At 45.5% G+C, this 24,416-nt stretch overlaps 1 protein-coding gene across 1 annotated transcript in view; it reads right to left on the bottom strand.

Moving 5' to 3' along the window:
* Sord (sorbitol dehydrogenase) overlaps positions 1–22,133 on the bottom strand; it is a 30,371-nt gene extending 8,238 nt beyond the window's left edge. Inside the window, exons 1-5 of the mRNA XM_027421996.2 lie at positions 21,963–22,133; positions 9,192–9,225; positions 6,872–7,036; positions 1,846–2,005; positions 102–220 (exon numbers count right to left, since the gene is read on the bottom strand). Coding sequence (XP_027277797.1) covers positions 102–220; positions 1,846–2,005; positions 6,872–7,036; positions 9,192–9,225; positions 21,963–22,028 — 544 coding nt within the window. The 5' untranslated portion in view covers positions 22,029–22,133. The remainder of the gene's footprint in view (positions 1–101; positions 221–1,845; positions 2,006–6,871; positions 7,037–9,191; positions 9,226–21,962) is intronic.
* Positions 22,134–24,416: the final 2,283 nt, after the last annotated feature.

The following is a 24,416-nucleotide window of genomic DNA, read 5'->3' on the forward strand; positions in this document are numbered from 1 at the left end:
GTATCTAGAATGAAACCCACCTCTTGGAGAAGGAATGAGATAGGGGGAGGGATCTCTGCATCCTCAGCCAGTGAACCCACAGCCAGGGCCTTGTTTCTTACCAGCTCCACACACAAGGACCTTCTTCCCCAGAGAAACTGAACCTCGGCGGCAGGCATAGATCCCCACAGAGAGAGGCTCAATCAGGGCCCCTTCTTCAAAGGTGACACTGTCAGGAAGCCTGAGAAGTAATCCAACACACACAATTAGGGTCTCTGACTTTATTATAGTGCCGATGATACTACACTACCATACTACAGTATTAATACTACAATCCTATCACTGGTATCACACTGTATTTGCCTAAGATCACTGCAACAACAGTTAGCATGGAAGCATTAACTTATGTGTACAGCAATGTGCTAGGTACTTTACACACATTTGCCTAAGGTCACTACAACAACAGTTAACATGGAAGCATTAACTAATGTGTATGTACAGCAATGTGCTAGGTACTTTACACACATTTGCTCAAAACACTGTTAGAACAGTTCAGCAGTAGTTGTTATTACCCCCAGTCTACTAAGAAAGAAATTAGTCTTCAAAAGTTCAAAGCAAGGGCTCAAAAGGTTTGAAGTAGAAGCCAGATATGTTTGCTTCCAAAAGCCATGTCATTCTGTTCCAGGAAAGTAATTTTCTTTGGCAAAATCACATAAGAGTTCAACGAATACATCATGGTTTCTGGTGAATTTTTTTCTTCCAGTGCTGGAGATTGAACCCTGTACCTGCACATAAGCACTGGCTCACACTATGTATTTTTCTAGCATGCCTCCCAAGCTAAGGTTGCCATTAACCAATGAACACTCATTCAACAAACGGCTAACAGAACCACATTCTAGCATTTCAGCTTCTTGACTTTTCAGTATGTCTGGTTTCACTCCAGCTATCCCTACCATTAGCCGCTTTGCCAAGCGGTGACTTAACCGTGACATCTCTCTGCTATCATCCCCCATCACATATTCCAGAACCACGGCTGCCTGGCTGCCCCGTGACTGGTTGAGATGGGAGCAGGAACTGTTCCACAAAGCTGATCTAACAGTGTGTTGCCTTCGCCACTAGCTTCTTGGTTTTCTCTTCTGAGCCCACTGGCATCTCAACCACATCCACAATCTCTCTAATGGTGACAGTGAGTGTTTGCGGGAGGCTTGGCAGACTAGAATGCTTTCTCACCCATTAGCTCATCTAGCCCCGGCAGGCAGAGCTGGCCTTATTTTCACCTTTATTCTTCAGAAGACAAAACTAAAGCTCAGTGACAAAATTGCAAGGTTGATTCCCAGGAAGACTCAAGTCGAGGAGTCCTGACTGCCCTCATCTGATGCCTCCTGGCACAAGGATATATAACTCTGGTTGTCCTGAACTACCTACATAGGCCAGGCCTGCCTCAGCCTCCAGAGTGCTGGGATTAAAGGGGCAGACACCACACCTACCATATCTTTTCTCTCTGTGGCTGCAATGGAAACTAAAATGAAGGGTTAGTTATGGCAAGTTCTCTCTAGAATGTCTGAACGAGGTGAGTAATTTTGGCAATGATTTTCTATTACTGTTCCAGGTAATGGGAAGATACCCTGAAAGACCTCTGTGAGTCAGACTGAGCCCCAGGCAGGCTACCTTCCCTCAGTGCCACCAAGAAGGTAAGGCCTGCCTTTAGTGCCTTGCGTTTAAAATTAATGCTGAGCTGGATGTGGTGGTGCACAAAGCAGGCAGTATCTCTGAGTTTGAGGCGAGCCAGAACTACATAGTGGCCCTCTCTCTCTGTCTCTCTCTGTCTCTCTCTCTCTCTTGGTACAGGATGCTTTAGGCACTAACTTGTAGCAGAAATCAGCATTGTGCTTGTAGAAGCGACAGAGGTTCCCGTCATCTGGGGGTGTGGCACAGAAGAAGATGGAGGGGCTTAGATTGTATCGGCCAATCTTGCAGAATTCATCTGTTTCTCGGGGAACACCGGGCTCGATGGCAACCCGATCGCCTGGAGAGGAGAACAAAGCCAGCCACATCTAAGAACAGAAACAGAGCCTCACCCCTGCTCGCTCTGGTTCTTCTTTCCAACCTCTGAGAACAAGATCGGGGTTAGAGACGCTATGAAGGCATGCCATGTGGCTCACTGCCTGACACCAGATGCCCCAGTCTGGCCTAAAGAGCATCCCCCCTGGGAACCCTTAGGCAAGCCTAACCTGTTGGTGCCTCCTCCCCTCTCCTCCTCCCCTCCCTTCCTATCTCGCTGAGGTCTTCTGTCTCACTCTATAAACCAAGCTGCCCTTCAACTCTCGGCTTTCCGAGTGCTGAGATTACAGATGTGCATCATCCGTGAGCCGCCACACCCAGCAAAGCTTCTCTCTGAGAGCAAAGAGCCGGGCCAACCCACTTCTCCACCTAGAGATAAGTCAACCTGCCCTATCTCTAAAAGGCAAACCCAGCAGGTTCTCCTATCACAATTTGTTACAAAAGGGGTATCTACTACATGGAGGTGGCAAACATTTTTTTCCTTCACTCGTGAAACTATGAGGCAAGGCCTCTACAAATAGAAGTGCTATCATGGAAGGAGTTGGGGGAGGGGAATCTGTGATCAGAATATATTGTATGAAAAAAGTATTTTCAATGAGAAAAAAAGAAGAGCTACCATGGCCTGGTGTGTGCTTACTCTGGTGCTCAGAGGCCAGAGAGGGTGCTGGGTCCCCTGGGACTGGAGTTACAGACAGTTGTGAGCTGTGTGTGGGTGCTGGGAATTGAACCTGGGTTCTTTGGAAGAGCAGCCAGTGTTCTTAACTGCTGAGCCACTGCTCCAGCCTCTCCCATCTTTTCTAGTGAATTTCTAAGTTGACTGAAAATGCCCATTACCCTTCAGCCTGCCAATCATTTACTAGAATCTAATAACATCTTATACTTCTTTGTTTAAATGAAAATTAGGTAGAACAGTAGATGAATCTGATAGACACTTTCTCCTGTGTGAGGAAAACTCCCATCAAGACACACAGAAACTTCATCCCTGTGTCCATTCCCAGTCAGCTTCCACTCCAGCCCCAGACACCTGGTATTTAGTTTGTTCACTATAGATTAGCAATGCTAGTTATGCAGCATTAAAACATGGGGATCACGTGGTGTGCATTTGTTGCATCTGGCTTTTCACTAAGTATGTTTTTTAGGTTGGTACTTGTTATGATCCTTTTTTTTTTTTTTAGAGATTTTTATTTATTATGTATACAACATTCTGCTTCCATGTATATCTGCACACCAGAAGAGGGCACCAGATCTCATTCAGGGTGGTTGTGAGCCACCATGTGATTGCTGGGAATTGTACTCAGGACCTCTGGAAGAGCAGTCAGTACTCTTAACCTCTGAGCCATCTCTCCAACCCATGTTATGATCATTTTTATGAGTGTCTTGACTCCTCATTTAAATTGAGAGTACCTTAAGGATTAAGTTGTCTGCTTTCGTATGTATTTTGCCATAATGGGGGGGGGTGTCCTCTTCTAAAGGACCCATGTTTAATTCCCAGCACCCACATGGTGGTTCACAACCAACTGTACCTCCAGTTCCAGGGTATCTGATGCCCCCTCCTGGCTTTCACAGGCACCAGGCATGCGCATGGTGCACAGATACACATGTAGGTAAAACACCTATACACATACAATTTTTAAAACTGAAAACAAAAATTTAAATAAAGCTTTGTATTCTAAACCCCTAAAGATCCACAGAAACCCAGTGACTTTTAAGATGTCCATCTCAGCTTGTCTGACTCTTCCTCAGCTGTCCTCACCCTGTACTTTCTCTGCTGCTTACGGAACAATACCCATCATGATACCTTGCTCTGCCTAGACACAGGGGTGTGGGGGGTGGGGAGGTGCCTTGGTCCTGCCTCAAGGAGATGATGCTTCCTAGGGGAGGCCTTACCTTCTCTGAGAAGCAGACAGGAGGGGAGAGAGGAGGAGGAGTGGGAGGAGCCGGAGGAGGGGAGGGAGGGGGAACTGGGATTGGAATGTGAAAAATAAATTAATAAATTTTTTAAAAATTTAAGAAAAAAAATAATATATTCAACTTGACCTTCAAGATGGAGTTTAACATTATCCCATTTTAACTTCCAGTTATTACATTATACAATTCACATTTTACAGCCTTTTTAAAGAGGGGCTGTGCATCTGTATCATTTCTGCCAACTCCCCAATACAAGACATCTGCTCTGAGAATAGGTGTGTGAGAACCCAGACTCATTACGTGACCTGTGTCATTTTACTGGTCTGACCCTCTTCACTAACTCAAAACAAAACCTTCTCAAATTTCACATGACAGGCGGCTAGTCACTGGTTCAAACATTCACTTTGGAGCCAGATTGAACAGGGTGGCATTCCAGACAGCTGTGTGACCCTGGACAAGAACCACATTCCAATGTCTGCATCTATTAATAAAGCTAATAATGTGTACCTTGTGGCATTGTCTCAATAATAAAATAATTATATGCACTGGTGTTTGATGAACTGCAAGCCAATACATACAAGCTTTCTTCTTCCTTTCATAATTATTCTTGTCATATATCCAGCTCCCAGACCCATAGCTATGAAACTTCTTTAACCACCCTTGCTCACAATCAGTGTCCTTTCTTTGACCTCTGACTATATACTTTTTTCCTCCAATTGTTGATGTTTTTGGCAGTTCTAATGTCTGGTCTCCCTAACTAAACCTATGAATCCAGGACTCACTTTTTTTTTTTTTTTTTTTTCCATTTCTTGAAGTACCTGACCCAAGTCTGAACCCATAGTAGACAGTGACTAAGCACTTGCTAGAATTTAGAGAACCCAGGCAGGGATCAGTCATTGGTTGGCTGCTGGAAGATAAGAGCCTTCCACTTTGGGACAAGCCTGTATCACTACGGGCTTTTTCAACTTGCATTAACAATGAATGAAGGCTTTGACTTAAGCCTCCTAAAGGAGACACATGTTTAACTTCTAAGCTTACCAATCCCTCTCTATGTCTGGTCTCAGAGACTAAGCTGTTTCACAGCACCTCTTGCCAAGCCCCAGCCTCCTCCAATTAATCTGAAGTCATCCCCAGGCCATGCAATGGCCTCATTAGCAAAGGGAAGTTGGTAACACTACCAACTACCAAGCTAGTTCAGACTTAATTCACTGTTTTGAGGGACAATGTAGTCTGCTGTAGCTCAGCACTCTGGGGCAATCAAACCCAGGTTTTATTAAACTGCTGATTTTCTAGCCATTTAATAAAAAAAAAAAAATCAAAGGCTATATTACAGGGCCTAAGGCGAAACTTACCACTGTTGTCATGCTAAACGAATGTGTTATCAAACTATATTTATGTTTATACACATAGATTAGAGCTGCCCTCAACCTTGGCCGGGAAGGCTTCTCTCTGCAGTAGTCAGCAGTTAATATAGAGACTCATAACTGGTCAAAGTGATAAGAACAAATGACTCTTGAGTGTTCATCCCTAAATGGGGATGAACCAACCTCATACCCCAAGGCTCAGCAATCATTTTGGAAGAGGTAGTTAAGGGGGAGAGCTGTAAAATGCTGTCTTCCAGACCTGGCATGGCTGTCTGTACTCAAGAACTTAGTGTAGCTGTGGCTACCTGCACAAGGCCCATACAAGTCAAGTCTACAAGATCAGTCAACATGCCAACAGGCAGTACTAATGGGACTCTGTTTTGTTTTAAGGCAGAGAGTCAAGAGTGGGTAAGTTGGGAACTCCTGGATTCTGGGGCAATAGTGGGTGGAATACATTATTTATATGCATGAAACTGTTAGAGAATTTTAAAACTTCTATTAAAATAAAAAAGAAGCTTTGGAATGAAAGTCAAGTTAGTTGACTAGCTTAAAGGTTGAGTGTGAGGCTTAGCCTTGTTGAAACTAAAATGTATTCTGAGATAAAAATTAAGTGACTAGAAGCAGGAATGTCAGGATTCCAATGTCATCCTTGGCCATAGAGCAAGATGGAAGCCAACAGGGCTAGAAGAGCCTCTATCTGAAAAGAAAAGCAAGATCTTTCTAATTCAAAGATTCTAGGGCAGCGGTTCTCAACGCCCCCCCCCCCCCATACTACAACTCTTTGATACAATTCCTCATGTTGTGGTAACCCCCAACCATCAAATTACTTTGCTGCTATTTCCTAATATAATTTTGCTACTGTTACGAATTGTAGTATAAATATCTGATATGCAGGATAGCTGATATCCCGGTTCAAGAACCACTGGTCTAGGGTGTAGGGCTGGAATAGATCTACCATGGGAAAGCTGATTGTGCACTTTGCATGCCAAGTTGCAGAGTACTCATTCTCTCACAACACAGACTTTCTTTAGATGCTCAGTAATTAAAGGGTATGCCTACAGGAAATACTCACATCTGGAATGATGTAAGCCACACATGCTCATGCTTTTAGTAACAGCACTCTGGAGGCTAGGACAAAAGGATCACCTTGAGATACTAGCCTGGGTTCTAAAGAGTTCTTGGCCAATTTGGATTACAAAGTGAGGTCTGGGCCAGCCTGGGCTACAGAATGAGGCACTGAGTAATTAATTAAAAAAATAAAAAGTCTTGATTTCTAGTATTCGGAAGCTGTTTGTGGCTTACATGACAGGAGCACTTCCTCTCCCCCTTTCTCTGATTCATTTCACATTCTCCATCTCCTTTTCAAAGGAGACAGGAGTCTAGACATGACATGCTGATCGCCCCCTGTATTCTCGACCACACATTATGACTAAGTACCTGCTTTTTGTCCCAAGTCGTGTCCCCCTGAGGTAGAAGGTAAGATTCCTACATGTAGGGACCCAACGCTCTCTTGTCCGCTGCTGTACCTCTGTGCTTAGCACAGTGACATTTATACTGACCTGGTTTTAGATGCTTCACCATGTCTCCTACTTTTATGACTGTCCCTGCAGCTTCATGCCCAAGCACCATTGGCTTTTTCACAATAAAATCTCCAATTCGGCCATGCTGCCAGTAGTGAACATCTGATCCGCAGATCCCCACAGAATGCATCTTTAGCAGCACATCTGGTTAGAGAATTGAAGCAGAGAAAACACGTGAGGAAAAGGTAAGCCTCCTGTCGCCCTCAGGGGCTCTAGCAATTTCCCTGGGGACAGGAGAGTGAGCTGGGCTCTCCGCATCAGGTACAACTTGAGACTACAAAGGAAAACAAGCTAAGCAGAGAGTCTAAGCAAGCTGAGGAAGGCAGAACAGCTAGCTTGACAGAGCAAAGGAACCAAGTGTGATGGGTAAGTTTACATGTTGCCTTGGCTCCGTTAGTGTACCCAGTTGTTTGGTCAAACACCCATGTAGATGTTGCTCACAGGGTGGGCTGTTGTGAAGGGTTTTATGGTACAATTAGCATTTAAATCAATAGATTGTGAGTGCACCAGATTATCCTCCATAAGTAGATAGGCCTCATCCAATCAAGTAAAGGCCTTGTGGAGCAAAGACTGGGATTTTCTGAACGAGAAACTTTCCTAAGTCTCTAATACAGGAAACTGTCCTGAGTCTGCTGCCCTGCAAACCTGGAGCTTTCCAGACCATTCAATCATAGGAGCCAGTTGCTTAACATAAAATAAATGCACCTTCTCCTTCCCCCACCCCCGTATATCTGCACATACATACACAAATATCTTATTTGCTCGGTTTGTTTGGAGAGCCCTGACCAATCCTGCTGTAACGAGATATTATAAGGAGGAAGCACTGTATCAACCACTTAAAAGAACTGACTGTTTTGCAGGAGATAACTGTTTTCAAACATATGCTGCGCCCGACTCCTATCCCCCTGAAAATCGATCCGCTTGTCACTGCATGATGAACTGCCACACTGAATTCCTCGTGTTCTTGTTTTCTAAAAAGGCTCGGCTTTACTTAGCTCTCCTGTAAGTTCGACTTCCACTTGCCCTCTGAGAACTGAATCAAGTGAGGTCTGCTAGGACTGTTGTGTCTCAGCTCAAGCAGGCTGAAGTCTGGGATCAAAGACAGAGGAAAATTACCAAAATCAGAAAAAACTCTCTATGAGCTTTCCCTATAGAAGTTCACTGTTTGCAGTGAACTTTGCAGCAAGAGATCAGACCTAACTTATTGGAATGCTCACTTTCCAATATACCTTCTCTCTTCTAATTCAACCAAAGCAAAAGACAAAAGACAAAAGACAGTAGGCTGGGTTGGAGAGAGCCCTTCACACCTTACTTGGCCACCTCTGCACCCAAAGCCACCTTGTCAGACTACAGTGAGGCGCCTCCTCCACTTCTCTGAACATGGTATCTTGGTGAAAATGTTTAAGCCTTCCATTTGCATTGCTGATAGAAACAGCTGTTATTTATGTCTTATCACTGTAAGTCAATAATGCAGCTGACCTTTGAGTAGCAAAGCTTAGTAGTTACCAAGAAAGTTGGCTTCAATCTGATGTTTGCCCAGAATCTGTGCTTCTGGACTGAAGTATGGCAGGGTGGAGAGGCCATCCCAGGTCATCAAGAAGAGCAAAGGGATCTGAGGGACTTAAGACCCTGCCCATTGGCCCTAGCTTCACCCTGGAGTCCTATAGACTATGAACTGGATTCTGGAATGGAAGAGATATACACTAGGCAACAGTTGACATGACCTCCCTAGGTCTAGATGCCACCAGGAAACCAGAATGGCAGCTCAGCCCAGTGGGTCGAACAGTGGAGCAAAGGTGTTAGGAGCCCTGCCCCTACATACTCAGTCACTTTCTGTACTTGGTTGATTAAAGGAAGGGACAGGGCTTCCCACAGCTCCTCCCACCCCTACTGGACAGGTAGATAGTTCTGGGCTGGCCCTCTTGGGTGTGCTAACACAAGGCTCCTTTGCTAACTACAAGATTTAGTTCCATAGATTTCTAGAACCAGAATATGATTTGGCATCTAATCTGGTAGACATGGTACTTGGGTGTTAGGTTAGAGGGGTTGGTTCTGTCTTTGGTCCACATGCTTCATGCCAAAAACCCAGGGTAGTTCAGCAATCTGTTATCTTAGTTTTTCCCCTTCTATCACTGATTCTGTTACTTCATACAGTAGCCAAGATAAACCATTGTGGCCAATGGACAAAGAAGTAAATAAACACGTTAACCAGTAGGGAAAAAGGAGCAGGGGTGAATGCACAGGCCTCCAAGGCCAACACCAGCAAGTACAATGTCAGTTCAGTTTCCCAAGGACCTACCATTTGGGCCTGGCTCAGGGATTGGGTAGTTCTCCTGAAATACATAAAACAGAGAAGGTTATTTAGTGTGCATAATAACTTACCCCTATAAACGTATTTCCACTTTAAAAAATTCACTTGGAGTTTCATTAATTATTTCTTAGAACACAAGTTCAAACCAAATTCTGCTACCTGTGAACACTGAAGAGGTGCAGCAGAGGGCAGGCTAGAAAACCTGCCCTGCTCTTCACCATAATGCTGGGAACAGAGCCATGGACCCAAATAATGGCATGCACAGTATATTCCAAACGCAATGGAAAACCACACCTGTAACTAGGGACATGCCACAGAATGGAACAAACAAAGGTCTGAAGCTGGGTTCCCTCCCTGGAAAACTGCCAACCCCTCCACAATTAAAGCCCAATTCTAGATCAGAATGTCAAATCCTGAACGAAGCTACTCTAGTTACTCAACGCACCACCCCCTTTGGTGCTACTTGCCTAGAACTAAGAAAAAATGTGTGCTAGATGTGTCCCCCTGCAGAAAGGATGTCTGAGCTGCTCTGGGTCTCTACATTTGCCTTCCATATTGGATCTTTTCATCCTGGAAATCTTGTTCTCAGATACAGATGTTTGGTCTGATGTATTCCTACTGGGAAAGGAGGAGGGTGTAAGATACAGGTGCTTGCAAGGACTGTATCTCTAGACAGGTGGGAGGGTGGCTACAATATGACTCTCTTCTCTTTACTTCAGAATAGGCAGATGGGATACCCAGTACTCTCTTCTAAAAGCTCCCATTTGGAATTTTAGGAGCTCAAGGGAACACATTTTACGAGCCCAGGGGCTCTGCATTTTAGTGCAAAGAGCAACCTGAGGTATTGTGGTGTTCACAGCTAGTATTAGAATAGAATTTGAGGGGCTGGAGAGATGGCTCAAGGGTTATAAGAGCAGGGGCTGCTCTTCTGGAGGACCCTGGTTCAATTCCCAGTATCCACATGGCAGCTCACAACTGTCTATAACTCCAGTTCCAAGGGATCAGACATACACACAGGCAAAACACCAATGCACATCAAAAAAATAAAAAGGAATCACGTACAAAATAGAACTTGCTTACTAAACTTTTCTCCATGGTTAATTGGCCAGGGTAAAGTCAAGGTTGACAAGGAGGGAGGACATTGAGTAGGCAAGTGTTCACTTTATTACTTCTTTGTAGGTGGACAAGAAGCAAAGGGAGAAGGCAATGAAATGTTTACAGTGCCTGCTGTGGGGGAGATAATACTTTAGCTTTCTCTTACTAAGCCCAGAGTTTACAGATGAGAAACCTGAGGTTAGGGAGTTACATAACTTGGTCAAGATCCTATCACCAGGCAGTGATTAACCAGGGCTCAGCCCAGCTGTATCTGACGCCCATACCAGTCTCCACTGAACTGCTAAGGAGGGAGGGTGACCTTTTTTCTTTGGGCAACAGAAAGAGCTGTCAATCATAAGAAGTGACTGACAGGTGGACCCCACGCAGAGTATTCCAATGGGGGCTGTGTTTCTAGCTTTCTACCTTACTGGACAGTGAGATGGCTCAGCAGGTACAGGTGCTTTTGGCCAAGCCTGACAACCGGAGTTTGATCACTGGAACCCACATGTAAGAAGGTGAGAACCAACTCCAGACACACACACACACACACACACACACACAATAAATGAATAAATATTTTTAAAAGAAAAAAAAAAGGAAGAAGAGCTTTCAACCTTCCAAAAGTTCCCTGCGCTGCTGTTTTAATTTTATGAAACATGGTCTCCCTCTGTACCCATGTACTGGAATCCATTATGTACCCCAGGCTGGCCTCAAATTCATGATTCTCTTGTCCTGCTAGGATTTAGGCTTTGTGTCCCCAGGCCTGGCTCAAGCCACTTGTTATAGGCAGCTTCACAGCCTCAGTCCACACTGACACCATCTAGAACAAAATGCTACTCAACACTACCACGCTCCCATTTCTTCAACACCAGGTACCTTGCTCAGCCGCATGGCCAGTGGTGGCCTTCCCCAAACAGAGCTTCCAAATGAAGTCTAACTGCTTCATTCACTTCAGACCCCCAGGCTCTTCTGCCCAGAAAATTCAGTGCTCAGTGAACTCCTCCAGAGAAATACAACCCAATCCCTGGGTACCTGTGCTAAGTGATCAACAGGCATCCTGGGTGCAGCCCTGGTGCCGCACAGCCTGAAACCATTCCCCACAGGCAAGGATGAAGAATTGGGATAGGTAGCACCCTGCCCAGTGGCTAAGGGTGGATGACTACTACCTGAGCCCAGGAATGAGGCACCAACTGCGTAACACAAAAAGAGCTTCTTGTGAGGGGAAAATGTTTAAAGTACTTAAGAAACTTTTTGGGTTTTCTGGGGGAAGAGTGGTTGGTTTTTTATCTTGTTTTTTTTTTTTTTTTTTTTTTTCCTTCTCAGTAATTTAAAGGGGGAAAAAAATCTATAAGTCACCACCTTAAAAAAGGTATCACCAAAGTCCTTCTCAAAGTCACCAGTCTAATGTTTGAAATTACTAACATCCTAAATTGTGTAGACCTGTGTTTCTTAACGTTAAGTCAGGTGAAATTTTAAACTTTAATTTCAATGGAATTTAATGATCACCAATTTTGTTTCTGACTTGGAACCTTGCCCCACACCCCTACCAACGGCACCAGCAGGCAAATCCCCAGACACTGATACCCAATTCCACATTCTTCCTATCTTTGCTTCCAGCCAGGGCTCAGAGTGACAGCTGGCACACCAAGTAAGCCCTGAGTCACCGGAGATTTACGTACTACAAAACTTTATCCCTAGTCCACATGCAGAAATGCAGTAACTATTCAGAACTCTAGAGGGTGCTGTGCTGGCAGTCTATTTACCGTCTAGTAGCAGAAAAGGCTGAAAACTTCATGCTTCACACCATTCACCCACCTCTCTCCTCTCTCTAGCTATGTATCCAAGAGTTTAAGTCTCTCCTCCCAAATACTGGGAGTACAGCTGAGCGCCACCACACCATATTCCTGTGGTGCTAAAAAAAAGGAAGCTAATTGTTAGTTAGTATTTGGCATCTGTACTGGCTTGCCCTTGGGGTCCTGACGGGATATTTCCTCAACTGCAGCCACTAAAAGCACCCCCTGTGCACATTTGCTATGTGCCCTTCTAAAAGACGAGCCTGGCCCACCTCCCATCTTTTTCTTTCTCTCTTTCTCTCTCCCTCTCTTCCCCTACTCTTTGCCCCAGGGACCCATCTCTGCCCCCTCCCACACCTCTCTCTGCCCCTTCTCTCTCCACTTCCGATAAATCTCCCATCTGAGCCCTGTTGTATGGTGTGACTTCTCTTCACAGCGTTTTTTAAAATTACAACACCAAGGCTTTGTGCATACAAGGCAAGCAGTCTACCAAATGAGCTGCAGCCTAAACTGCCCCTTTCTCTTGATGATTTCACTCACCCTTTCAATGCACACTCAGCACCTGCCTGCCTCCCCCTCTCTGCAGGGAATATGCCACTGGGCACAACACTATATTAAGAGCAACCACTGGAAGCTGGAGAGACAGGTGGCTCAGCAATTGAAAGTGCTTGCTGATCTTGCAGAGGACCAGAGTTTGGATCCTAGCACCCATGTTAGGCTTTTATAAATGCCTATAACTCCAGCTCCAAAGGATCCAACACCATCTTCTGGCCTCTGCAGATGCAGGTACAGTCATACGCACCCAAGCATGCACACACAATACAAATATAAAATAAAATAAAATGCCTTTTTATTTAAAAAAATTCTCACAGCTGGTCATGGTAGTATATCTCTATAGCCCCAGTTTTGGAAAATCTGAGGTAGGAGGATCTAGAATTTGAACATTTCCTAAACTAGGCACAACAAGACTTTGTCTCAAAATAAATAAATAAGCCTTAGCTTGTAAATATTATCCTAAGTATCACTGTGGTCCCACAGTTTTTCCAAGTTACCACAACGTGGCCACTAGACACTAAGAAGGTAGTGTGCCATGGCTGCAATCGTGTTTATTTAATCTCCTTTTGCATCTCAGATTTCCCTGGTGCTAAATTTTCCTTTATCTCTTTATCTCTCAAGGTTCTTGAGGACTGTATCTCAGGGGCATAATGAATGCCTCAAAGGGGTGTGGACACAGACACTTGCTTAGTTCCCTTGAGACCCTAGGTTTCCACTTTATTTCCCGTGACTTTGTCCTTTCAGACACATTCAAGGTTTCCTAAACAGGATGTCTTCTTTAGTTCTGTCAGCATTCTGGAACTTTTCCAGTCAGAAATACCTATCCGAATGACATATCTCGCCACCATTCTTTCTGCAGCACACTCACTGGCAGTAACCCTTAGAAAGTCCCTAGGAAGATGTCCCTGAGTAGTAGATGGGGCCATCTCAGCTGTCTCTGCCATCCCAGGGGTGTGTGTGTGTGTGTGTGTGTGTGTGTGTCATATATATATATATATACATACATACATACACATATGTCTTGAATGTCTCATCATAGGCTCCCTTTCCATTGGTATATTTGAATTCACACCCTCAACCAATCCTACCTAGGTCAGTGGCTCTCAACCTTCCTAATGCTAGGGACACTTTAACACAGTTCCTCATGTTGTGGTGACTTCCAACCATAAAATTATTTTGTTGCTACTTCATAACTGTAATTTTGCTACTGTTACGAATTGTAATGAAAGTATCTGACATGTAGGATATCTGGTATGTGGCCCCTGTGAAAGGGTTATTCAACCCCAAAGGAGTCATGACCTACAGATTGAGGACTACAGACAGCCTGTGTGGACCTGGGCAGATGTCAGACTGGAAGAGCCTGCCCAAGTGCAAAGCTGGTTCTCCTCAACCCGCTATGTACCTAGGGCTTGTTACATAACCTCTTGAATTTCCTCTTTTGTATCATGAGGATAATCATGAAAGGAGTGCCGACCCACAGCAAATATGTTTGCTTTTATTACACAAGAAATAACCCCAAGTTCTGTTCCCTAACAGTTAAACCAACTCTGAACAGCCTTGTCCTTTGGGAACGGGCAAAGTACTTCAAACTGTTGTAGGGGAGTATGAGACTCCCATTGTTTCCATGTTAACTTTGAGAGAAATTAGCCCTTGAAAGGGCTGGGATTTGGAAGAGCTAAAGTAGGGCTCTAGCTTCTTGTTATGTGGAGATGAAGCCACCCCCATGCCTTAAAGAGACAGGCAGGGTATGGGGGAGGTAGATGTGACCTGTGCCCAAATTCTTCTCTCTTTTCTCTCTTTTTTTCTTTTCTTAGCAGATGTCTTTGCCACTTGCTTCCATTTGTCAGACGGCCTGTGACCTAGATGGGTTGTGCTGAATACGTAAGGTGAAGGAGACACTATTGTCACTCCTCCTGCTCCATTTCCCCCTATCCCTCCGTATTTGTCCTGTGTTCTGAGAGTGGGAGGAAAAGCCAAAGGTTTTCCAGTTGGGCAAGAGGTTTGTTCTAAACACTGGTCCTGGCATGTGAGGCGGTCAGAATAAAGGATTGGAAGCACTCCCATAGTCCACTGAGCTGGTCCTCTGCCCAGGCTCTCCTTGTTCTGTCCAGCCTCTGTCCTACTGACGGCAATCTTTCTGAAGTAAGAATCTGTTTAGACTCCCCATCAGCCTCCAAAGTCCCACACCCCTCATACCATGCCTCAATCTCACCTCCAGGCACACCCAACACATTCACATAAGGGCCATTTCTCCCTCTCCTTCCTCATGATCCCACATGAAAAGGGAGTGAACGATGCTAATTCCTGTGGTGTAAGGATTCAGGCATTATGCTGGCCTGCCCAAGTCACCTGGCAGAATGCACTCAGGTAGTACCCTCATCAGCCCAGGGTTCCATGACTACTAGTCTGCACACAGGTGCAAAGGACCCCTTTAAAAGAAAGACTCGGGCTGGAGAGATGGCTCAGAGGTTAAGAGCACTGACTGCTCTTCCAGAGGTCCTGAGTTCAATTCCCAGCAACCACATGGTGGCTCACAACCATCCCTTATGAGATCTGGTGCCCTCTTCTGGTGTGCAGATATACATGGAAGCAGAATGTTGTATACATAATAAATAAAATCTTTAAAAAAGAAAGGAAGGAAGGAAAGAAGGAAGGAAGGAAGGAAGGAAGGAAGGAAGGAAACCCCTTATGCTCTCTTTTCCACTCTCTCTTCCCTGCTGTTCCCCTGGGGCAGACAGGACTTTTCCTGTCTCCCTCTTCTCTTCTGTCCTCTCTGTCTCTGTGTCTCTTTACCTCTTTTCTCTTTCCTTCCCTCTTTAATAAAACTTCTCATTAAGCTCTGTCTGCCTGGCACGTCTGCCCTCCTCAGTCACCCTCACTGCCATGAAATCTGCCAAGGTCTCCCACATGTGGGACCCTCAGGTGACTTAAATTTGGATGTGCTGGGATTCAAGTGTCTGGAAACACCCAGATAGGTCTATCCAATATAGGGTTTTTTTGGTTTTGGAGACTGTAACCCCAACTGAAATTTGATGTGTAGACTAAGCTGACCTCAAAACTCACAGAGATCTGCCTCCCAAGTGCTGGGATTAAAGGTCATTGGCTGCACCTGGCTTCCAACAGGCTTTTGTATTCTAGGGCCTGGTGCTCAGGCATTTCTTCCTGTAAGATGCTTTTCCTGTGGGACAGAAGACTATTCAATTCTCATCAAGTAATATATATTTTTTCCTAATTCAAAATGCAAGAACAAGACTATATGCTTAGAGTAAACAAGAATATGCCTGTTAGCAACAATAGACAAAGGCTCATGCAGTCTCATATAAGTATTCGCATTGTTTTATATTGGACTGATAACACTCTGCAAACTTTGACCCAGTTTCCTCAGCTAAGTAATGTTCATAGTATAAATCTGGTTTGTAGAAAACCTCTACCTTCAACAACCATATTAAGAACTAACTAAATCTGTTGGCAATAAAATATTCACTATACACAGTACACACATATATGTCGTTATATGGAGTATTTAAAGGGGAGTTCCCCTAATCTATAAGTACTTGTCTTCTCAGAATATGGTTACTTTCCTACAACATTAAGACCCTATCAAATTTTTTGCTTCCTTCTACTTTGATTAGAAACAGTTAGCTCTATGCCTTGGGCCTTTTTAGCAAAGGCAATCACTTTTCCAAGCATTTTGCAGAAAAGCCAGGTTGCTGGTTTTGAATTTGAAATGGCTTATCAATGGTTTGGGTTTTGTTTACTATAGCAACACAATTTAGATAAAAAGAAAGGAAGTATTTCTTTGGACAGTTTGTTATTATCTGACTCCTTGTTTTCTAATAGGGTTTGGGGTCCTATTTCTACCCTGAAGTGACTGACAAGTAAGTACTTCAAGCTTTTCTTCTCTGTTAATGCAGAGGGTTGAACCTAGGGCCTTGCTCATGGTAACCAAGCACCTACCCCTAAGTTGCTTCTCTCATCCTTTTCTTACTTTTGAGATAAGGACTCACTAACTTTCAGTGTCCCTGACTCAGCCTTGTGAGTAGCTGGGGTTATAGGCACTGACGACAGACTAAATGACTGAGTAGCCAGCCCCACTCTCTCTGGGTTTTCTCCCAGACTAAATCCAGCTGATCACTAATAAGGATCAAGTTATCTGCTCCATCAGGTGTTGACAACACCAACCAGGGAAAGAGACGGGATTTCCGGCACCATTTGAGTGGCCAGGTGATCATAGCTATTCCTTTCTTTTCATCCAAAATCTATCAGTAAAGTGTACGTAGCAAGGCTGGGTTATTTTTAATGTGTTTTATTAGACAGAGAATGTAGTTCTTTTGTCCCTGCATCTTACTAATGCACATGCCACAACATACAGGTGGACATCAGAGAACAACTTCTGGGAGTCAGTGCTCTCTTGCCACCATGTGGGTTCCAGATAGCAAACCAAAGCTGTCAGGTGTGGCAGCAAACACCATCTTGCTAGTCCTCAAAGCAATGCTTTCGACCTAGGCATGTTGCATTTCCTCAAAAAAAGCAAAACACTCAAGAAATCTCTTCACCGAATCCCGATTACTATTTAAACTTCATACTGATGCATTATTTTCTCTGCCCTGTATAATAAAATTATATTAACCCATTACTTTAAAGTGACTTTTCCTTGACCTTGTTCTCTACTCATAAAGTCAATGACAGTATGAAACAAACACCCAAACACCACCTTACTGCCTTCTCCAGGGTGCTCAGCTGTCTGCCACAGCAGCTGACCAGTTCTCTACCTACACTCTGAAACAAGGGAGGCCTGGTTTCCAGGAAGAAAAGATAGCATGCACTCAGAGGATGGCCCATGAGTTCATCTGTGATGCAATGAGGCAGAAAATTGGGAGGCACATTTAGGAATGGTTAGCATTCTGACCTGGGAAGTCCAGTGCAATCATGAGTCTGTGGTCAGCTGGAAATGAAAAATCAAACCATTCTGTCCATCTGCTAAAGAACTGAAAGCTGTTTGTGCAGCCCTGAACCCAAGTACCTGGCACACGGCTGGACTGTAGTAATCTAGCAATGGCTTGATCCCTCTTGTTAATTTCCTTACTATTCTAGCAAACTCTACAGCATAAAATATTTTTAATGTAAAAACTCACAAGCTACCCACTTGCCCCCAACACCAAACAAAGCTTTTGTGCAGAAAATCGAAGTCAGCTGTCTCCTACTCCAGTTTCACGAACCAGTAATCCATTCCCAAAAAAGAAAAGCAAGTTCTAGATTTTGCAAGATGGGCCAAAGAGGCATATATTGAACCACTGCAGTTAATATGGAGTTCTGCCTGGTCCACATTCTAAGAATTTTGCCAAAGTTGCCCATACATTTGCTGGTTTGGGCCTTTATCCATCTCTTCATGCTAAGATGGCTTAAAGGCTTTGGCCTCCTGCCTAACTCCACAGTTAGCACATACCAGTGATGAGCATGGGACTCTTTGGTGGCCTTTTTATAAGCACAGTGCCACTGAAGCCCCCACAACCCAAATGAATACTGAGCCTCCCCCCCTTAGGAATTTAACCTAGCCTCTACCACTGGCCTTGAACTTACTTTGTAGCTCAATCAGGCCTTGAACTTTCAGTCAGTCTTCCTGCCTCAGTCTCCTGAGTAGCTGGGATTACAGGCCTGGTGCCTCTCTTCAAGATAATGACAGCAGGAGGGGAAAAAACAAAACAAAACATTGTTAAGCCACACAACTAAGAGCAGTGGAGTGGAACTAACTCCACCCAGGACCTCTGGCTTTGAGTTTACTATCTCCTTTTTGAGACAACCCTCAGGAACTAACAATGCTTGCTGATGGGTAGGTTGCTTCCTTGTACATCAGCTGACTCATTTCTGTCTTCCTCTTGCTTCCTTAAGTACCAATGTCTCCACTTAAAATAGAGAAATATGAAGCCAGGTGTTGGTGGCGCACACCTTTGATCCAAGCACTCAGGAGGCAGAGGCAGGCAGATCTCTGTTTGAGGCCAGCCTGGTCTATGGAGTGAGTTCCAAGACAGGCAGGGATACAAAGAGAAACCCTGTCTTCAAAAACAAACAAACAAATACAAAGCAAAAATAATAAAATAGGGCTGGAGAGATGGCTCAGAGGTTAAGAGCACCGACTGCTCTTCCAGAGGTCCTGAGTTCAATTCCCAGCAACCACATGGTGGCTCACAACCACATGTAATGAGATCTAGTGCCCTTTTCTGAGCTGAATGTTGTATACATAATAAATTTAAAAAATAATAATAAAAATAGAGCCATTTGGGCTTTTCCCCCTCATTCTGAAGGAAAGCTACTGGTCTGTCCTAATATATATGCATGCATATGCACATCTACCACTCTCCTACTGTGTATACACACATCTACTAGTCTGTCTGTGTGTGTGTGTGTGTGTGTGTGTGTGTGCGTGTGTGCGTGCGCGCGCGCGCGCGCGCGCGCTGTGGGGGGGAGGCGCAGCAGCATGTACATCCCTTCTCTCACTTTATCAACCAAATCACAACCCCTCCTGCCTTGCCATGTTGACTCTAAGTGTGAGAAGACTTCAGTTACTGCAGCAAGGAAAGGGAATCCCAATCCCATCTTCCCAGTAGGCAGAGGTGAGGCTGGGTATTGGGTTTCCTTCCTGCTTGTCTCAGCAAAGTGGCCCAGGTCCTGTTTTCCCAGAGCCATGCCCTGGACATTGGCCAGTTTCTGGCCTTACTGGTGTCAGGAAGGCAACACTGAGAAAGCCTGAGTTCTCCTTCCCTTCAGAGCCCTTCGGATTCCTGGTTTAGATTTTAGGAATGGTGTTTCTCCAAACAATTCCTTTCATGTGAAATCCTGAGATAAGGGTTTTTTTTAAATCAGTAGACCCTGCCCCTAGTCCATTCAAATGAAAGCTAGATCTCAGTCACCACCCAATCCCAGTGGAAAGACCTAGGAGAGTGGTTGGTGTCATATCAAAAGAGAAAATGGTGTCTTCCCCCTTCCCCATTTTATAATCCATAGCCAAGCTGCTATGGATTTCAAAAGCCACTACCGCTTGATCTACTATGCTCGGACATCTTGGGTTTCACTGTGGTTCTCCTACGAGAGAACATGTGCCCTCAAATCTTCCGTAGGACTCCTCCCTGATGCTGTGGTTCCGTGCTGGTAGCACCACCCAAACTTATACTGCTGAATCTATCTGCTTTAAGGAAATAGAGGGCAGAGGTACCCTATGGGGGTGATGGCTGGACAAGGAGCAGAAAAGCCCAGGAGGCCTGTGCTGGATTATAGGTGTTGCTATTCTTGCTTCTCCCTCTCCCCAGGTCCTGGGCAAACTGGCCCCGTTGCTGCTCCTTTCCTTCTCCTGCCTGTGGTTTCTCCTCAGCACCCGCATGTCACTCCCTGCCAGCCCTCTCCTGGGTCTGGGCCTTCTCCTTAGGGAATCTTTGGGGGGAGGGGGGAAGCTCTGTAATCCTCAGGCTCTCTCCTCGCCCAGGACCCAACATCCATCTTTGACACGTGATCCCTCCTGGCTGACAGCTGTCAAAGGTTGCATGGCTGCATTGTGCATGTATTAGGTAGAAACCATGTAGAAACTCTGCATGTAGAAACCATGTGATACTGGGCCCATACAGAGCTGGGCCAACAGCAGCTCCATGACTCCAGTTTCAAAGGCCCCAACTGCTGAGACTCATTCTAAAACTTTCCGTTCCCTATATAAGCAAGTGCCTCCTGCCTGTTCTCTTCTTTCCATTTCTGCTCCCCTCCCTATGCTCCCTTTCCCATGTGTGTTTCTTGAGTTTGGTGGATCCTGTTTCATCGCCCGAAGCTGCAGCAAACAATAGGGGCCCCAACAACAGCACAATGTCCACTAAAAGCTCTTATGGCCTCTCACTTCACGGGTTATTTCCAGGCAAGCTAAGATATCTGCAATTTACCTTAAAGAGCAGTTTGGGGCAGAACAATCCTTTGTACAGGACAGTCCTTTAATGATTTCTTCAATCTGTCTCCCTCTTTTGGGATGCTTGGGAGCAAGGCCTATGTCCTTTCTGGGCCCTCAGCCTAATGCCTAGGTCCATAGCAGGCATAGTCTCACTTAGTAAACATCAGTGGCATGAAGAACTAAGTTCAAAATCACTCTGTAAGCTATGTAGAAACACATCACTTTTCTGTCCCCATACCTGCCATTAACAGTAATAAACAATCACAGTGTCTTTTTAATTCAGAATATTGGGTGGATGTTCCAAAGTGATTGGGAACAGCACAAGAAACGAGTTCTTGCCTTTGCCATGGTAACTAACCAAAACTAACTAATCTTGGGGATGGCACTCTTTCCATCATCTGAAGAAGTGGAGTGTCAGCTCCCGTCAAGGGTTCTTGGTTTAGAATCTACCTAAAAATAGGCCTACAGGTAGAGGAGTTAAGGAACTCCTTGAACATTTGAGAATGCTTCCAAACTCAAGTCTGCGTGCATTCTGTGGAGTGAGAGACAAGAACTTTTCATCAGGATGGGTCTCTCCTGGTACGTGTTCTTTGAACGGGATGGAGACAAAGATGGGGGGGGGGGAGCAGCAGCGATGGCTGGTACCCAACCCACACACTGCATGTCCCAGTGAAATGGACTTTGTCAAAGGAACTTTGGCATGACCACAGAGATGATTCAGCAGATGTCTGGACTCTGGCTCAGGGGGCAGAACCAAGTTTAAAGCCAGAGGTACACAGAATGCTCCAGGGAAGTGACACAGAGTTGGACTAAGGAAGATAAGTGATAGGCTATGTACCCAGTTAAAGTGCATTGTGCACTGACTGAATCCTGGATCCTCTCGTGAAAAAAATAATAATTCTGCGAGGGGATATTACCGGGATTAAGTTGAATTTCACTGCTTTTAAGTGCCGCCTTGCCACCCTTTTCTGCCCTGCAAGGTCTACCCGGAGATCTGAGTAGATCTGAATCCTGGCAGTCTCCCTCTGAAGAGCAATAATAGCAAGAGCGTGAATTTGCAGCTAGCGAGGGAGACCAGACGAAGGCTTGACTTGTTTTCAACGGTCCAGGGCACAGGCCACGTGCCAGGCACGGGGCTGAGTTCCGGGAGCACGCGACCAGAACTCTCCCAGGAGACAGATAACGGCCTGCTAACTGCTACCCCACCCCCACCCCCCGGTAACCAGCTAAGATCTGGGTAAACAGGGGGCAGCCGGGGTGCTTGGTACGGCAAACGGCTCGGTCCTGTGAGCGACAGGAACTTGGGAGTGGGGACCACTGCTGGGCTTGCAGAGGCGTGAGGCAGGGCTGGGTGGGTGGCTGCCTGGTTTCCCACCCTCCTTCCCCTTTTACCAAGCGAATGTCCCCAGGTCCGTGCACCACCAGGGACAGGTTCTCGGCCTTAGCTGGAGCTGCCATGTTGCCTTCTTGCTCCGGGGTGTCTGCTGGACTCGGCGGCGAGGTGGTTCTAAAGGTCCCACCGTCAAGGGTCTGGCAGGGGCGTGCCCTGGATCAGGCTGCGCGCGGCCCCGAGGCGGGGCCTGCTCCTGCTGGAAAGCTTGGGGGCGGAGTTTCTGAGGGGCGGGGCTTTGTGCAGACTCAGCAGCCCTGAGGCAGGAAAGCGGCCTACAGAAAGAAGCCACTTCGGGTCTGTGGCTGCAGAAGCCTGTGGTGCCTCATCTAAGGCTAGCTAGCACCTCAAACAGCAAGTTTAGGAATGAGGTGCTGCCCGGGTGTTTTGTGTTATTAACTAGAACAGTGCCGCTGCAGGAAGGACGCCGAATGCACTCTGAGAAACCCGCTCTGCGCTGCAACCTCTGGTTTCCATCCTGCAAAGCGCATAACACTAACAAGAACGAAAGAAGGCATGCAGTTGCCACAGGGCCCTGATGCATTTGCATAAAGATGCTGTAGGGCAGGATTTGCAAGCCTTCTCTTCAAAGGCTTTCTTGCTTTCCTTTGGCAGGCGGACTTCAGCCCAGATTCTGCCTTTAGTGCCTCTCCAGTCAGGACAAACAGGTTTTCACTCTAGCGATGGAGCTTGCTGCCTCTCACTTTACATGTCAGTACTGGGGTTTTCTTTCTCCCTTGATTTTGTTTTTCGAGTCAGGGTCTCTCTGTGGAGCCTTGGCTGTCCTGGAACTCACTATGTAGACCATGCTGGCCTCGAACTCACAGACACCCACCTGCCTCTGCCTCCCAAGTGTTAGGATTAAAGACACGTGCAACCACCACGACGACCCACGACCCCCGGTGATGCCATCATTCCTTCACTATCCCTACTACTCATCCTGTAATCTCCAGATTTGCACCCCAGCTCCCGGCTCTTGACATCTCCATGCCACAGTGGAGCACAGCTTTAAATGCTTTAGCCGCAGCCGTTCCTTAGATGGATGCACATAGAGGACCCACTGAGGCCAAAGTTTTATTTCTTGACTAGAACATAGTGAGATGTTTGGCACAGCACAGGAGCTTAAAACAAAGTTGTGATGAAGATGGCTGTCAATGTCAGAAAGGGGAACCGAAGCGAGGTGGAGCAAGTAGAAGTTGGTGCAAGGCTTCATAACACAACCAGGTGGATTTTTTAACTTTAAAAACTTATTCTAAGCCTGGTGGTGGTGGTGCACGCCTTTAATCCCAGCACTGGGGAGGCAGAGGCAGGTGGATCTCTGAGTTCGAGACCAGCCTGGTCTACAAGCGCTAGTTCCAGGACAGCCTCCAAAGCCACAGAGAAACCCTGTCTCGAACCCCCCCCCCAAAAAAATTCTATGATTTTATGTGCCTGCATGTATGTATGTGCTCAATGAGGTTGCATGGTGTTCCTAGAAGTCATAATAGGACATTGGATCCCCTGGATCTGGAGTTACTGATGGCTGTGAACTGCCACGTAGCTGCTGGAAATTAAACCCAGGTCCTCTGCAAGAGCAGCATGTGCTCTTAAGGACTGAGCCACCCCGAATGGATTTTTAAAATGAGTATTTGAACTGAAAACCAAACAAATTTCTAATTACATTTCTCACCCCAAAACTACAAACTGAGTTACCCAGCTGAGATTCAAAGCTTAGATTTAAAAAAAAAAAAAAATGAAAAGAGTTCTCAGATCCTTGTTACACACTGCTAATCAATGGCAGCCATGCTCCTCAACTTTGGGAGCACAGCCCAACATCTTCCTTTGGAACATTAACTCCGAGGTGCTTTCTTTCAATGCATGAATAAAGATACTAAGCTAATTCTGCCTCAGAAAATTTTGTAAGTAGTTTGATTTACAAAGTCTGCTTTTAAAAGCACAGTCAAAGGGTCAATAAACTAGACAGAAATCATTTTCTTAGAAGAGAAGGAAGAGGAAGAGGAGAAGGAGGAGGAGGAGGAGGAAGCTCCAAATGCCACTTTGTAATTTTATACATAATTAAGAACAAACGGGGCTGGCTACGGTAACCCACACTTTTAATCCCAGCACTCAGGAGGCAGAGGCAAGCAGAGCTCTGTGAGTTCGAGTGCCAGGATAGGCTCCAAAACTACACAGAGAAACCCTGTCTCGAAAAAAAAGAACAAACGGACTCATTCACATCAGAAGAGACCAAGTCACAGGTGTGGAATCTGTACTCCAGCTACACACTGACATGTTCTTCTAATTGAGTGGACTGCTGAGGGGCTTTTCTCTCCTGTCTGTAGCATTAACAGTTACATAAGCAGCAGCTGGTGTTAGCGCAATCCCACAGTGCTATAGTGACAGGCACATGCTGTTTCACACCGATGCTTCTCAGTGTGCAGTCAGGCTTCCTCCTCTTTGAGTGAAGTTTTTTTTGT

The sequence above is a fragment of the Cricetulus griseus genome, chromosome 6 (assembly GCF_003668045.3).
Source record: "Cricetulus griseus strain 17A/GY chromosome 6, alternate assembly CriGri-PICRH-1.0, whole genome shotgun sequence".
Classification (NCBI taxonomy): domain Eukaryota; kingdom Metazoa; phylum Chordata; class Mammalia; order Rodentia; family Cricetidae; genus Cricetulus; species Cricetulus griseus.